A 13,561-nucleotide genomic window follows, 5' to 3' on the forward strand; every position below is an offset into this window, starting at 1 on the left:
TGACATTGTATTAAAAACACTAAAAAAAAAAACAAAAAACAACACTAGCAGTAGCAATTAGAGAAGAAAAAGAAATTGAAGGCATTAAAATAGGCAAAGAGGAGACCAAATTATCACTCTTTGCAGATGACATGATGGTCTACTTAAAGAATCGTAGAGATTCAACCAAAAAGCTAATCGAAATAATCAACAACTTTAGCAAAGTTGCAGGATACAAAATAAACCCACATAAGTCATCAGCATTTCTATATAATTCCAACACAGCTCAGCAGCAAGAACTAGAAAGAGAAATCCCATTCAAAATTACCTTACACAAAATAAAATACTTAGGAATCTATCTGCCGAGACAAACACAGGATCTATATGAACACAACTACAAAACACTTTCCACACAACTAAAAATAGACTTGAACAATTGGAAGAACCTTAACTGCTCATGGGTAGGACAAGCCAATATAATAAAAATGACCATCCTACCCAAACTCATCTATCTATTTAGTGCCATACCCATGGAACTTCCAAAAATTTTCTTTACTGATTTAGAAAAAACTATAACAAAGTTCATTTGGAAGAACAAAAGATCAAGGATATCCAGGGAAATAATGAAAAAAATACAAAGGAAGGGGGACTTGCAGTCCCAGATCTCAGACTATATTATAAAGCAGCGGTCATCAAAACAATTTGGTACTGGCTAAGAGAAAGAAAGGAGGATCAGTGGAATAGACTGGGGGCAAGCAACCTCAGCAAGACAGTATATGACAAACCCAAACATCCCAGCTTTTGGGACAAAAACCCACTATTTCATAAAAACTGCTGGGAAAATTGGAGGACAGTGTGGGAAAGGTTAGATTTAGATCAACACCTCACACCCTACACCAAGATAAATTCAAAATGGGTGAATGACTTGAACATAAAGAAGGAAACTATAAGAAAATTAGGTGAACACAGAATAGTATACATGTCAGACCTTTGGGAAGGGAAAAACTTCAAAACCAAGCAAGAATTAGAAAGAGTTACAAAATGCAAAATAAATAATCTGGAATACATCAAATTAAAAAGTTTTTGTAGAAACAAAACCAATGTAACCAAAATCAGAAGGGTAGCAACAAATTGGAAAACAATCTTCATAAAAACCTCTGACAAAGGTTTAATTACTCAAATTTACAAAGAACTAAATCAATTGTACAAAAAATCAAGCCATTCTCCAATTGACAAATGGGCAAAGGACATGAACAGGCAGTTCTCAGCCAAAGAAATCAAAATTATTAATAAGCACATGAAAAAGTGCTCTACATCTCTTATAATCAGAGAGATGCAAATCAAAACAACTCAGGTATCACCTCACACCTAGCAGATTGGCTAACATGACAGCTATGGAAAGTAATGAATGCTGGAGGGGATGTGGAAAAGTGGGGACACTAATTCATTGCTGGTGGAGTTGTGAATTGATCCAGCCATTCTGGAGGGCAATTTGGAACTATGCCCAAAGGGTGATAAAAGACTGCCTGCCCTTTGATCCAGCTATAGCACTGCTGGGTTTGTACCCCAAAGAGATAATAAGGAAAAAGACTTGTACAAGAATATTCATAGCTGCGCTCTTTGTGGTGGCCAAAAATTGGAAAACGAGGGGATGCCCATCAATTGGGGAATGGCTGAACAAACTGTGGTATCTGTTGGTGATGGAATACTATTGTTCTAAAAGGAATAATAAAGTGGAGGAATTCCATGGAGACTGGAACAACCTCCAGGAAGTGATGCAGAGCGAAAGGAGGAGAACCAGGAAAACATTGTACACAGAGACTGATACACTGTGGTACAATCGAAGGTGATGGACTTCTCCATTAGTGTCAATGCAATGTCCCTGAACAATCTGCAGGGATCTAAAAAATACTATCCACAAGCAGAGGATAAACTGTGGGAGTAAAAACACCGATGAAAAGCAATTGCTTGACTACAGGGGTTGAGGGAATATGACTGAGGAGAGACTCTAAATGAACACTCTAATGCAAATACCAACAACAGGGAAATGGTTTTGTGTCAAGAACACATGTGATAACCAGTGGAATCGTGCGTCGGCTATGGGAGAGGGAAAGGTGGTGGGAGGGGGGGCGGGGAGGAAAAGAAAATGATCTTTGTTTCCAGTGAATAATGTTTGGAAATGACCAAATAAAATGATGTTTAAAATTTTTTAAAAATTGCTTGTTCATATCCTTTGACCATTTGTCAATTGGTGAATGGCTTGTGTTCTTATAAATTTGACTGAATTCTCTATAAATTTGAGAAATTAGAAATAAAGTTGAGACATTTATTATAAAATTTTGCTCCCATTTGTTTCCCTTCTAACCTTGGTTACATTAGTTTTGTTTGTACAAAGCCTTTTAATTTAATATAATCAAAATTATTCATTTTACATCTTTTAATACTCTCTATCTCCTTTTTGGTCATAAATTCTTCCCTTCTCCAAAGATCTGCCAGGTAAAGTATTTATGGCATCACTCCTTATATCCAAGTCATATTTCCATTTTGACTATATCTTGGTGAGGTATTGGCCTATACCTTGCTTCTGCCATACTGTTTTCTAATGTTTTCTAGCAGTTTTTGTTAAAGAGTGACTTCTTATTCCAAAAACTAGGATCTTTCGGTTCATCAGACAGTAGGTTGCTCTGGTCATTTCCCCCTGTATATTGTGCATCTAATCTACTCCACTGATCTACCATTATATTTCTTAGCTAGTGCCAGATTGTTTTTTATGATTGCTGCTTTTTAGTACAGTTTGGGATCTATCACTACTAGACAAAGGTAAGCTTTTTGGGAAAAAAAGAATGCTTCAAGTGTTGCAAAGATCTGCATAGTCATTCACAGCAGACCACTGAAAACATCAGGAGATGAGTTCTTTGAACTATATGAAGTCATATGGATTTTCTTCTGTAACCATTAAGGAAGGGAGTTCCTGAAGGAAACATTCAGTATTTTCAGTGTAACAAAGAAAATGAAAGAAATATTATAACACAAAATATATAATAGCACAAAATGGAGTCTGCTATATTTTCCTAAAAATCCACTTTCAACACATATCTTAAGAAGACTTAAACTTTGAAATTGTCTTTGTAGGGAACAAGAATTTGTATAAATATAAATATAGATGGGCACATATGTGTCTATTAGATAGCTCCTAGTCTTAATACTATATTAATTTACTTTGGGATATATTTTAGAAGCTTTAGTTTGGAATTCTTTTGTCAGCTTTTAAAAAAGTTTTATAAAGTTGAAACTATTCTAAACATGACTATTTTAACAACAATAATAATGTTAATTAGCATTTGCAAAGCACATTACAAATATTTCATTGTATCTTCACAATAATCCTAAAACGTAGATGCTATTATTATTCCTATTTTTGAGATGAGAACACTTAAAGAGGTTAAGTGAAAAAGTCATACCTCTAGAACAGTACATCAAGGAAGATCATTCTTCCCTAGAAGTTTGCATCCCTGTTTTTTTCATGTAAATGTTAGTTTTGAACATTGAGTATGTTTTTTTGCTTTAGGTAAAAATGCTGCCAACTCCATCAAAGTTTCATTATATCTTCAATCTTCGAGATCTCTCCAGAATTTGGCAAGGAATGTTAACTATAAAAGCAGATGAATGCAACTCACTTTCTATCCTTCTGTCACTTTTCAAACATGAGTGCAACAGAGTAATTGCAGACAGGTATATCAGTAATGTCTTGTGAAGCGTTTAGGCTATTTTTATGCTAATAGACACATTCTTGATATATCTTCTCAAATTAAAAATAAGGAAGTCTTACTTTTAAGTGGTAAATAATAGCATTGATATCATCCTTTACTCACAGTTCTATTGAAAAAAAAAGAATACTTTTCTGACTAACTTGGTTTTGATTTCTGTTATTCTTCCTTTTTCTATCTGTGCATTATTGGATAGTCCAATACTTAAATTTCCTCAAAAGATTTGATCATTTTCCATGTGAAATAATGACTTTATTGCTGTGTATGCTGTTTCAATCATACCTAGAATATTATGACAATTTTAAATTCTATTTAGTTGCTAAAAATATTTTGGTGGTTATATAGATTTTTCCTTACATAGATCCATGCCATGTTAGTCTTTGGGCTTATCATCAGTCCATAAAACCCGGTTCCTTACTACACAAAATGGCATAGTACTACATAATTTAGCCAACATACTTAGAAATAGGGAAAATGAAAAGATTAAGATTAATAAGACAATATTTTTAAGTGTTAGTTTCCCCCCATTTTGAGATGTTTACTCATTGAACCATCAGGGGAATGTCCTGGACCCATGTTGGCAAACCTATGGCTAGTGTGTCAGAGGGTGCTGCTCCCCTTCCCTTCTCCACGCACACCTAAGGACATTTCTCCCATCACTCACCCCTCTGCCCAACAGCCCAATGGGAACACTTCCTCTCTCCCCTGTCTGGGGTAAGGGGGATGACTCACATGCAGTATGAGGGTTGCAGTTTGGGTTCTTGGTCTCTAAAATTTTCACCATCATTGCATTCTTTGTGAATATGGGATGCATGTTAAAAGGGTTCAGTAGGTACATAGCAGCTTGAACAATCGTTCCCAGTTAATAGAACTTGTCAATTTGAACCTCTGCTAAAGACCTCCTCTTATACCTCAGCCAACCATGGGGCTGATCTGGGGTTCTTGAAGTCTTTGCCAGTGGTACATAAGTTTAAGTAGGTTTTATTAAATAGGAAAGACTTGAAAGATACAACTGGTTAGGATCTGTATATTTGCCATCTGTGAACCTCCATTTGAAAAGGGGTGTCACTGGGTTGGCTAAGAAGTTGATGAATGTTTCAGTCACAACAACCCTTAGAGACCATATAATCATAGTTTAAAAGCTGGAAGGAACCTCAAAGATCTTTCAGTCCAATCCCCCCATTTTATAGTTGAGGAAAGTAAGACCCAGAGAGGGAAAGTGACTTGCCTGTGGTCACAGGTTTGAGTAGCAGAGCTGACATGTGAAGTCAGGCTCTCAGATTCCAAATTCAGTACCTTTCTCATTGTACCATATGTATTTGTAATCCTCTTCAGTGGAGAAAGCACTGAAGGCCAATAATAAAATCATACAGAATTACAAAATCTCAGAGTTGGAAGGGACTTTGGAGACCACCTAGTCCAACTATACATGGCCAGTGATCCCTTCAACAGCTTATCAAGTCTCTTAGAGACATCTAATTAGAGAGTAATTCACTAACTTTTTTAGAAAGCCCAATCCATATTTGCACATCTCAAATTCTTAACAAGTTTTTCCTTGCTACATCAAATTTAAACCTGCCTCTATGTAACCCAGTGTTTTCCTATTTCCGTACTCTGGATCAAGAAAAACAATTGACAATTCTTAAAATACTTTATGCAGCCATCATCCCTCCTAAAACTTTTCTAGGTTAAATATTCCTATTTCCTGACCCACCTATAGCATGTTCTCTAGCCCTCTCAGCATCTTGTCTACTTTCTTTTCAAAATGTTTCATATGTGACCGTATCTTTCTTTAAAATATAGCATGGTATTCCAGAGGTACTCCAAATTTTGCGTCATCTGCAAATTGACAAGCATGCCATGTCATTCATCTAAGTCATTAATAAAAATATTGATTACTACAGGAGCAAAAGCTATATCCCTGAAGTGTTCTTCTAAATACCTCACTCCAAGTTGACAAAGAACCATTAATGATTATTCTTTGTGTAAAACCAGTTCCACCTCTAATTTGTATCTCTTTATTATGTCCACAAGAATGACATAAAAAAACATGTCAAATGTTTTGGGTATATTGTTTCTACAGTATTCCCCTGATCAGCCAGTTTATTTACCCTGCCAAAAAGGATATAAGGTTACTTTGATATGACCTCCTCTTGATGAAACTATGCTGGCATTCATTGATTCTTAGCATGGAAAAGAACAGATGCTTTAAAGTTTGTAAACTCCATACTATCTTTTTTTTAAATAGGGGTAACAGTTAAGTTTGATCAGTCCAATGAATCTACTCCCATTGTTATAAACTTATCTCTCTCAATAGTTCAGTAGTCACATCTGCCAGTTCTTGAAGGATGAAGAGTAAAAAAATCTAGTCATGGATGATAGACAGCAAGTCAAAATGGCCAATCAGGAAGGAGATGGAGGGTTAGATACCTGGGAGAGGGGGATATAAGGTGTAAGAAAACTGGACAGATGGCATGAGGCAGCTTATGAAGGCTTCTGAATGCCAAAGAGAGGATTTTATATTTGATTCTGGATGAGGCTAGGGAGCTACTGGAGTTTCCTATCTGGGAGGTTGGAGGTTGAGAGCAAAAGCCTGCTTTAGCAAGATCACTTTGACAACTGAGTAGACAACGGATTGGAGTGGGAAGAAACTCCATGCAGGCCGACTCACTGGCAAACCTATTGTATGTAATAGGCCTGACATAAGGTGATGAGGGCCTGCACTGAGGTGGTGGCAATGTCAGAATTGAGAAGGGGGCATATGGGAAAGATGTTAACAAGGTAAAATTAACAGGCCTTGTCAGTAACATTGGAATTGGAATCTGAGAGAAAGGAGTTGAGGATGACACCTGGAGGGAGATACTAGGTGACTAGGAAAATAGCAATACTTTTTACAGTAATAGTGAAATTAGGAAGAGGAGAGGAGTTGGTGGTGGGAGGACTGAGTATGATTTTCAACTTGTTAAGTTTAAGATGTCTATGAGACATCCAGTTTGAGATACATAATAGTTGGAAATGTGAGACTGACAGTCAGTAGAAAGGATAGGAATGGACAAATAGATCTGAAAGTCATCTTCATAGAGATTATAATTGAATCAATAGCTGAGAATATCACCAAATGAAATTGTAATATAGAAGAAGACATAGGGGCCCAGGAACAAATCTGAGAGAACACACACTTTTAAAATGGACATAACTTAAGATGAAAATCCAGCAAAGGAGTACAAGGAGGAACAATCTGACAGATAAGAGAAAGGAAAGAAAGGGAAATTTCTAAAGGGAAATGAAAGAATTAAAATTCTGAGACTGGCCTTCAGTTAGTAAAGTTTATTAGAATCACTTGGGTAGGTAAAAGATGAGAAATAGGTAGAAAAATAAGAGTAAAAAAATATAATCTAATCACCACATGAGTGCTCTCAGTCTGACATCCAGCAGCATCTTTTTTGACCTGCCACCAAAGAATAGAGCTCAAATATTTCCTTCTTTCGAACCTTTTAACCTCTCCTTTCACATCCAGTTCAAATTCAGAGTCATGTCCAGATCAGGTGACACAAACTCACACAGACTCACATAGACTCAAGTGACCTAATTTACCTAATGATTCCCCTTACACAGTCTTGGCTTCCAGGTCAAATGGGCATCAGGAGATGAGGTTAAGTGTATGACCCCAGAAGAGTAAAGTTCCTTCACACAGAAGAAAGTACCAACAGAGTGATTAACAGTTGTCAGAGGATTGTGAGAAGACAAAAAGGATGAAGACTGAGGCAAGGCCATTAGATTCTGCAATTAAAAGATCACTTTGGAGAAAGCAATTAAATGGTCTAATCCACACTAGAGAGAGTTAAGAATGAAAGAAAAAGAATTAGAGGCCCTGATTTTAGTCAAGAAGGTTATCCACAGAAAGGAAGAGAGATATGATTATAGGTAGGAGAGATAGAAGAATAAAGTGAAGTTTCTTTGAGGATGGGAGAAGACATGGAAATGTATGTTTGTAGGCAATAGAAAAGCAACCAGTAGATGGAGAGACTAAAGATTAGTGAGAGAGTAGAGATAATAGAGGGAGAAATTTATTGGAGGAAATAGGCTAGAATGGAAACATTTGTGTTTATAAAGTATTTTACCTTGGCAAAAGGGTCACCTCTTTGTGTGAGAAAGGGACAAAGAAGAAGATGGAAGTAAAAGGCATCTAAGTGATGTCAGTTAAAGAGAGCGGAGAAGGAAATCTTGATGAATGTCTAATTTTGTCAATGAAACAGAAAGGGTAGGGTATCCTAAGAAAATTCATATGGACTTGGTAACTTCAACTCATTGAAACCAACTAGATTCTGCTTGATCCTTTCTTCCCTTAATCTGGATTCTTCATACCCTACCTACAGTTGTTGTTGTTGTTTTTTCCTGGACTCAATCCAGAGATCATTCTCCTCGGAAAAAAAAAATTAGATGCAAAATAAGAACTATTATTTAATCTTCTTCCCTTTATCTATTGCATCATGGCATCTACCCTAAATAGTTAGTCCTGATCCTTTTTATATTCTTGTCCTCATCATAGCTTTTTTTTAAAAGCCCTTTTTGTTCTCTTTAGCATTCAAAATTATTACGGACTTTCACTCTCACAACATAATTTTTATAGGTCCAGGACCTTCTTTTTTATTCATTCTCTATTACTTGACTTTGCATTTATCTTCCATATGTCTTTTAAAAATCTGAGTTGGCCAATCTCTTTAGGCAGTTACTTTTTCTTTATCCCTAAAATTATTTCTGCTTGAATTTAAGAATATCATCCCGGAAAGTTCACTGGTCCTACTTAACTGACTTCTCCTTCAGAAAATGAAGCCATTGGGATCTACTTATCCTTTTCCTGAATGTTTTGAAATCTGCTCTTCTTATATGTGGCTTTCCTCCCTTCAAAAATTCTGTAATGGAGCAGTCCATTACCTCCAAATGTTCCTATCATTTTCATTTCCAGAACTAATTCCTTCTTGTCCAGAATCAAGTACAGAATAGCAGCTGCTCTTATCACTTCTTTTGCCTCCTGAAAGATGAAAATAGCTTTAAATGTCTCCCCATTCTTTCCAATCTGTTGCCAAGAGCTACAGACTTTACTTTGGTAACATCTCTCATCTATCTCCTTCTCTTCACTAACACTGCCACCATTCCAGTGCAGCCCCTCATCACCTCATGCCTAGACTACAACATAACCCACTTTGTCTCTGATACTTTTGAGCAAAATATAGTTTCTCTAATTATCTCTTTTAGTTGAGCTTTTTTTGCTTTTACTTTGAGATCATGATTGTTCCCCTGTTTTTTTTTTTCAGCTGAACTTCAGCTGAAGCATAATAGATTCTTCTCCAGTCCTTTATTTTAACTCCATATATGTCTTTCTATTTGGTAAACAACATATTGTTAGATTCAGATTTCTAATCCATTCTGCTATCTACTTCCATTTTATGGGTGAGCTCATTCCATTCAATTCACAATTGTGATTGTTAACTATGTATTTCCCTCCAACCTACTTTCTTCTGCTTCTTCATCTCTTTTTTTTTATCCTGTCCCTCCTCAAAAGTCTATTTTGCTTCTAACCACTGCCTCCCTTAATCCTTTTTTATGGTTCTCTCCCTGCCGTTTCCTCATCTCCTTCCAGTTTATTTCCCTATTAGAAAGTTACATTTCTATGCATAAGTGAGTATGTGTATATTATATATATTTTATATATATGTGTGTATATATATATATATATATATATATATATTCCTTCTTTGAACCAATTCTGAGAGCAAGAAAGTTTCCCTCATTTTTTCTCTCCCTTCTCTCTTCCCCCCAATGCATTCCTCTTTCTTACACCTTCATGGTTTTTTTAGTTCATTGCACCTGATTATACTCAAATCTATGCCTGCTGCCTATGTAAGCCCCTTTTAACTGACCTGCTTTTACATTGATATCTTCTAAGTTTGTGTCTTGATTTTCCTTGGCACTGTAGTAGCTTTTTTATGGTTAAGCCCTTTCATTGTTGCTTGCTTGTTTTCCCAGTCCATTTCTTGACTTTTAACTTTATGTTGAAGTTGCACTCTACTCATCTTTGGATCAGGGGGCACTGTCCCAAAAGCTGCCGGTTATTTTGGTGTTGCTGTTTTCAGAGCTAGTTCTTGGGGTCTGTAAGTTTTCAGTGCTTTCAAGGTAGTGTTATCCTAGGAGAGGTATGATTAATGCTCTCCTGGTCTACACTCTCCTCTTTACCCAGAAAAGGCTTCTGTACCCTGAAACTACAAGTGCTAGTGCTCTGTTGGACCTGGAACTATTTAACTAGGGACCCTGTTCTCTTGTAAGCAATCACAAGCATTCCTCTATGCCCTGGAATTTTGATCCAAAATTGTGCATGAGTAATAGAGTTGCCAGTCATCACCAGCTACACCCAATGCCAGCAAAAGATCCCCTATAATGTCTTTCTGAGGAGTTGTCCAATCCCCTTATCAATTCTGGACTGAGAACACCTGAAGCTACTACTGTTGTTGCTAATACTGTCATGGCCACCTCCAAAGCCTATCAGTGTTTCTCCTGCCAGGCTCTAAGCCAGCCCCAACACAGGTGTCACAGACCTCTTCTGTTGATCTCTTAAATTGTCTTGATATGGAAAAATGTCACATTGACCTTTTGTTGACTCTGCTACTCCAAAATTTGAATTGAGGAATTATTTTTTTTCAATCAACTAGATTTTATTTAAGTACCTACTATGTGCCAGGCATTGTACTAGGTGCTGAGGATATAAGTAAAAAGAATTAATTCCTTTTCCTCATGTTCAAGTTTCCACAATTTCTTCAGTGGTAATCACCTTAATTAAAAAACAATACTCCTTGATTAATATGGAAATAGGTATTGAGTGATAACATATGTATAATAACCCAGTGGAATTGCTTGTCAGCTCTGAGGGGGGTGGGGGAAAGAGGAAGGAAAGAACATGAATCATGCAACCATTGAAAAATAACCTAACCAAAATTAAAAATAAAGCAATGCTCCATTTTCCAAGTTTATCTCTATCAGATCTAATATCTCCCAACTTTCAACAAAGAAATCAACTATTTGACTACTGACAATGCTTAGAAAACATACTGAAACTGGAATGTTTTGAGCTCTACAATGAATACTGAAAAGGGATCAAGAAAACCAAAAGATTAATATATTATTGATTTGAGATATTATTTTAAAGTTATTCAGAGGGAAATGTTGGGAGAATTCAGTTGGAGTCCAACCTGTACACCACCAGCTTGCCCCCCCTCCCACCTGAGCACTTTATTTGTTCTCCATGCCTAGAATGTTCTCCTTCCTCATCTCTACCTTCTGGCTTCCTTGGCTTCCTTCCAAGGCCCAGCTAAACTCCTATCTTCTACAGGAAGCCTTTCTCATTCTCTCTTAATTCTAATGCCTTCCCACTATTGATTAAATCTGATTTATCCTGTGTACAGAACTTGTATGTATTTAGATATTTGCATATTGTCTCCCTCATTAGACTTGGAGTTACTTGAGCGTAGGGACTTCCTTTTGCTCTTAGCTGGCATAGTAGGCATTTATTTGTTGACTTACAAATTTAACAACTATTGTAGTTCTGATAGGGAAAAGAAAAACTCTAGCAGATATCTAGTCAGTCAGTGGTAGTCTCTCAGTGACCGAGAATGACAATTGCCTTTGTGCATTATCATCTATTGATGTGCCATCATGTGGCTTTGGAGTTCAAAGGCTGAGGCGCAGAGTTTGTGGCACACGGGGCATGGGACGCCAGTTGTTATGGGAGGTGCGGTTGTGGCCTGGTGTCGGCGTTCATGCGCAGCAGCAAGACATCGATGTCGCTCATCTTCAAAGGTGGTGGCAGCATGGTTAATGTGGGTACGCCAGCTGCTTCTGTCAGAGGCAGCGAGTTCTGGTTGCTTTGATGTAATGCCAGCCCACTTCAAGTTGGACTTTAGCTGATCCTTGAATCTTTTCTTTGGTCGGCCTTGTTTCCTGAGTCCAGCTGACAGTTCACCATAGAATACCTGTCTTGGTATTCGCTATGGGTCCATGCGGATGACGTGTCCAGACCATTGTAGCTGGGTTTTGAGGACCATGACTTCGATGCTGGTGGAGTTGACTCTGTCGAGGACTTCCTGGTTGGTGATTCGGTCCTGCCATCGGATCCTCATGATTGACTGGAGGGAGCGTTGGTGGAATTGCTCCAGCTGTTTCATGTGCTTCCGGTACAGTGTCCATGTCTCACAACAGTACAGGAGCGAGCTGAGGACCACTGCGTTGTACACTTTGAGCTTCGTTGCAGTGCTTACACCTCTGTGTTGGAGGACTTTGGAGCGCAGCTGCCTAAGTGCCTGGCTGGCCTTTTGGATCCTGGCATTAATCTCGTGGTCTAGGGACCCGTCGTTGGCGATGGTGCTGCCCAGGTACTTGAAAGTGTTGATGTTAGAAACCTGCGTGCCATCGATTGTAATGCACAGCTGGTTAGTTGGCCTCCCTGGTGCAGGTTGGAACAGCACCTCTGTTTTGCTGAGGCTGATAGTCAGGCCAAACAGTTCTGTTGCGGTGGAGAACCTGTCCACAATGGTTTGAAGATGATTTTCTTGGTGGGCCATGAGAGCACAGTCATCTGCAAAGAGAGCTTCCAGGATGAGTCTCTCTGTTGTCTTTGTTTTTGCAGTCAGGCGGCGAAGGTCAAATAGTGAACCATCCAGTCGGTATTTGATGTAGATGCCCAGGTCTAGATCCATCACAGCATGTCGTAATACTTGGGTGAAAAATAGGTTGAATAGTACTGGAGCAAGGACACAGCCTTGTTTCACGCCATTGGAGATGTTGAAGCAATCGGAAGTCTCTCCACCAGATAGGACTTCCCCTGTCATGTCGACATGAAAGAGCTGGATCAGTTTGACGAATTTTGCTGGGCAACCGAGCTTGCTGAGGATCACCCACAGTGCGTCCCTGTTCACTGTGTTGAACGCCTTCGTCAGGTCTATGAAGACAATGTAGAGACTCAGGTTCTGCTCAAGGCATTTTTCATGCATTTGCCTCACCGTGAAGACCATGTCAATGATGCTGCAATTTGGTCGGAAGCCACATTGTGATTCAGGCAGGTTCTGCCTGATATCCAAGTAGTTGAAATCCGCTATCAGTCAGTACCTCTATGCTAGATCTGTGATTTGTTTCCAAAACTCCTTATTTAACTGCTACCTCACTCCTCCTCCACCCTAGTGGTCAATAATGTATTACCATAACATTACTCTGTTTCTATACTCAAATGTTCTGAGTCCTATCTCCCCTTTGAAATTCTTCAGCTTTGTCCCATTTGCATATCTCCTTACTATATAATTATTAGTCCTTGTTATTCTCCATTTTTACCTATTCCTTTCTTTTCTGTATAAGATCTTTTCTTCCAGAGCTATATTCTAGTCCTGAATCCTATTCCTCCAACTCTGCATGATACTTTTATTCCTTATACTTTGGTGCACTTAGGTAAAGATATTTGAAGTCGTGGGATCTTCTTACCTTTTCTTTTCTTGAATATAGTTTCATGTCCATCCTGGGAGTTCTTTTCCACTATTCCTCCTTTGACATATCTTTTTATTCCATGTTTTGCTGAGATTGTTTTTCCATGTTTTTCTCAGATTGACATGTGCAGTTAGTTTCTTATCTCTCCTGTTTCAGTTTAACATTCTCTTGATTAAAGGCAAATAAACATATGTTTTCACCGGCCATTGTTCAATACACTTCATGATTGTCCAAAAGTGCCACCATTTCTACATTTTCAGCACAGTCCAGAAATAGAAATACCATTCTTA

At 38.0% G+C, this 13,561-nt stretch overlaps 1 protein-coding gene across 2 annotated transcripts in view; it reads left to right on the forward strand.

The window, feature by feature from the left end:
• The window catches only part of DNAH8 (dynein axonemal heavy chain 8), a 491,513-nt gene that overhangs the window by 340,719 nt on the left and 137,233 nt on the right, over positions 1–13,561 (forward strand). For both annotated transcript variants that reach the window (XM_016431041.2, XM_016431044.2), the window contains one exon: positions 3,548–3,711. In XM_016431041.2, the coding sequence (XP_016286527.1) occupies positions 3,548–3,711 (164 nt within the window). The remainder of the gene's footprint in view (positions 1–3,547; positions 3,712–13,561) is intronic.

The sequence above is a fragment of the Monodelphis domestica genome, chromosome 2 (assembly GCF_027887165.1).
Source record: "Monodelphis domestica isolate mMonDom1 chromosome 2, mMonDom1.pri, whole genome shotgun sequence".
Classification (NCBI taxonomy): Eukaryota; Metazoa; Chordata; class Mammalia; order Didelphimorphia; family Didelphidae; genus Monodelphis; species Monodelphis domestica.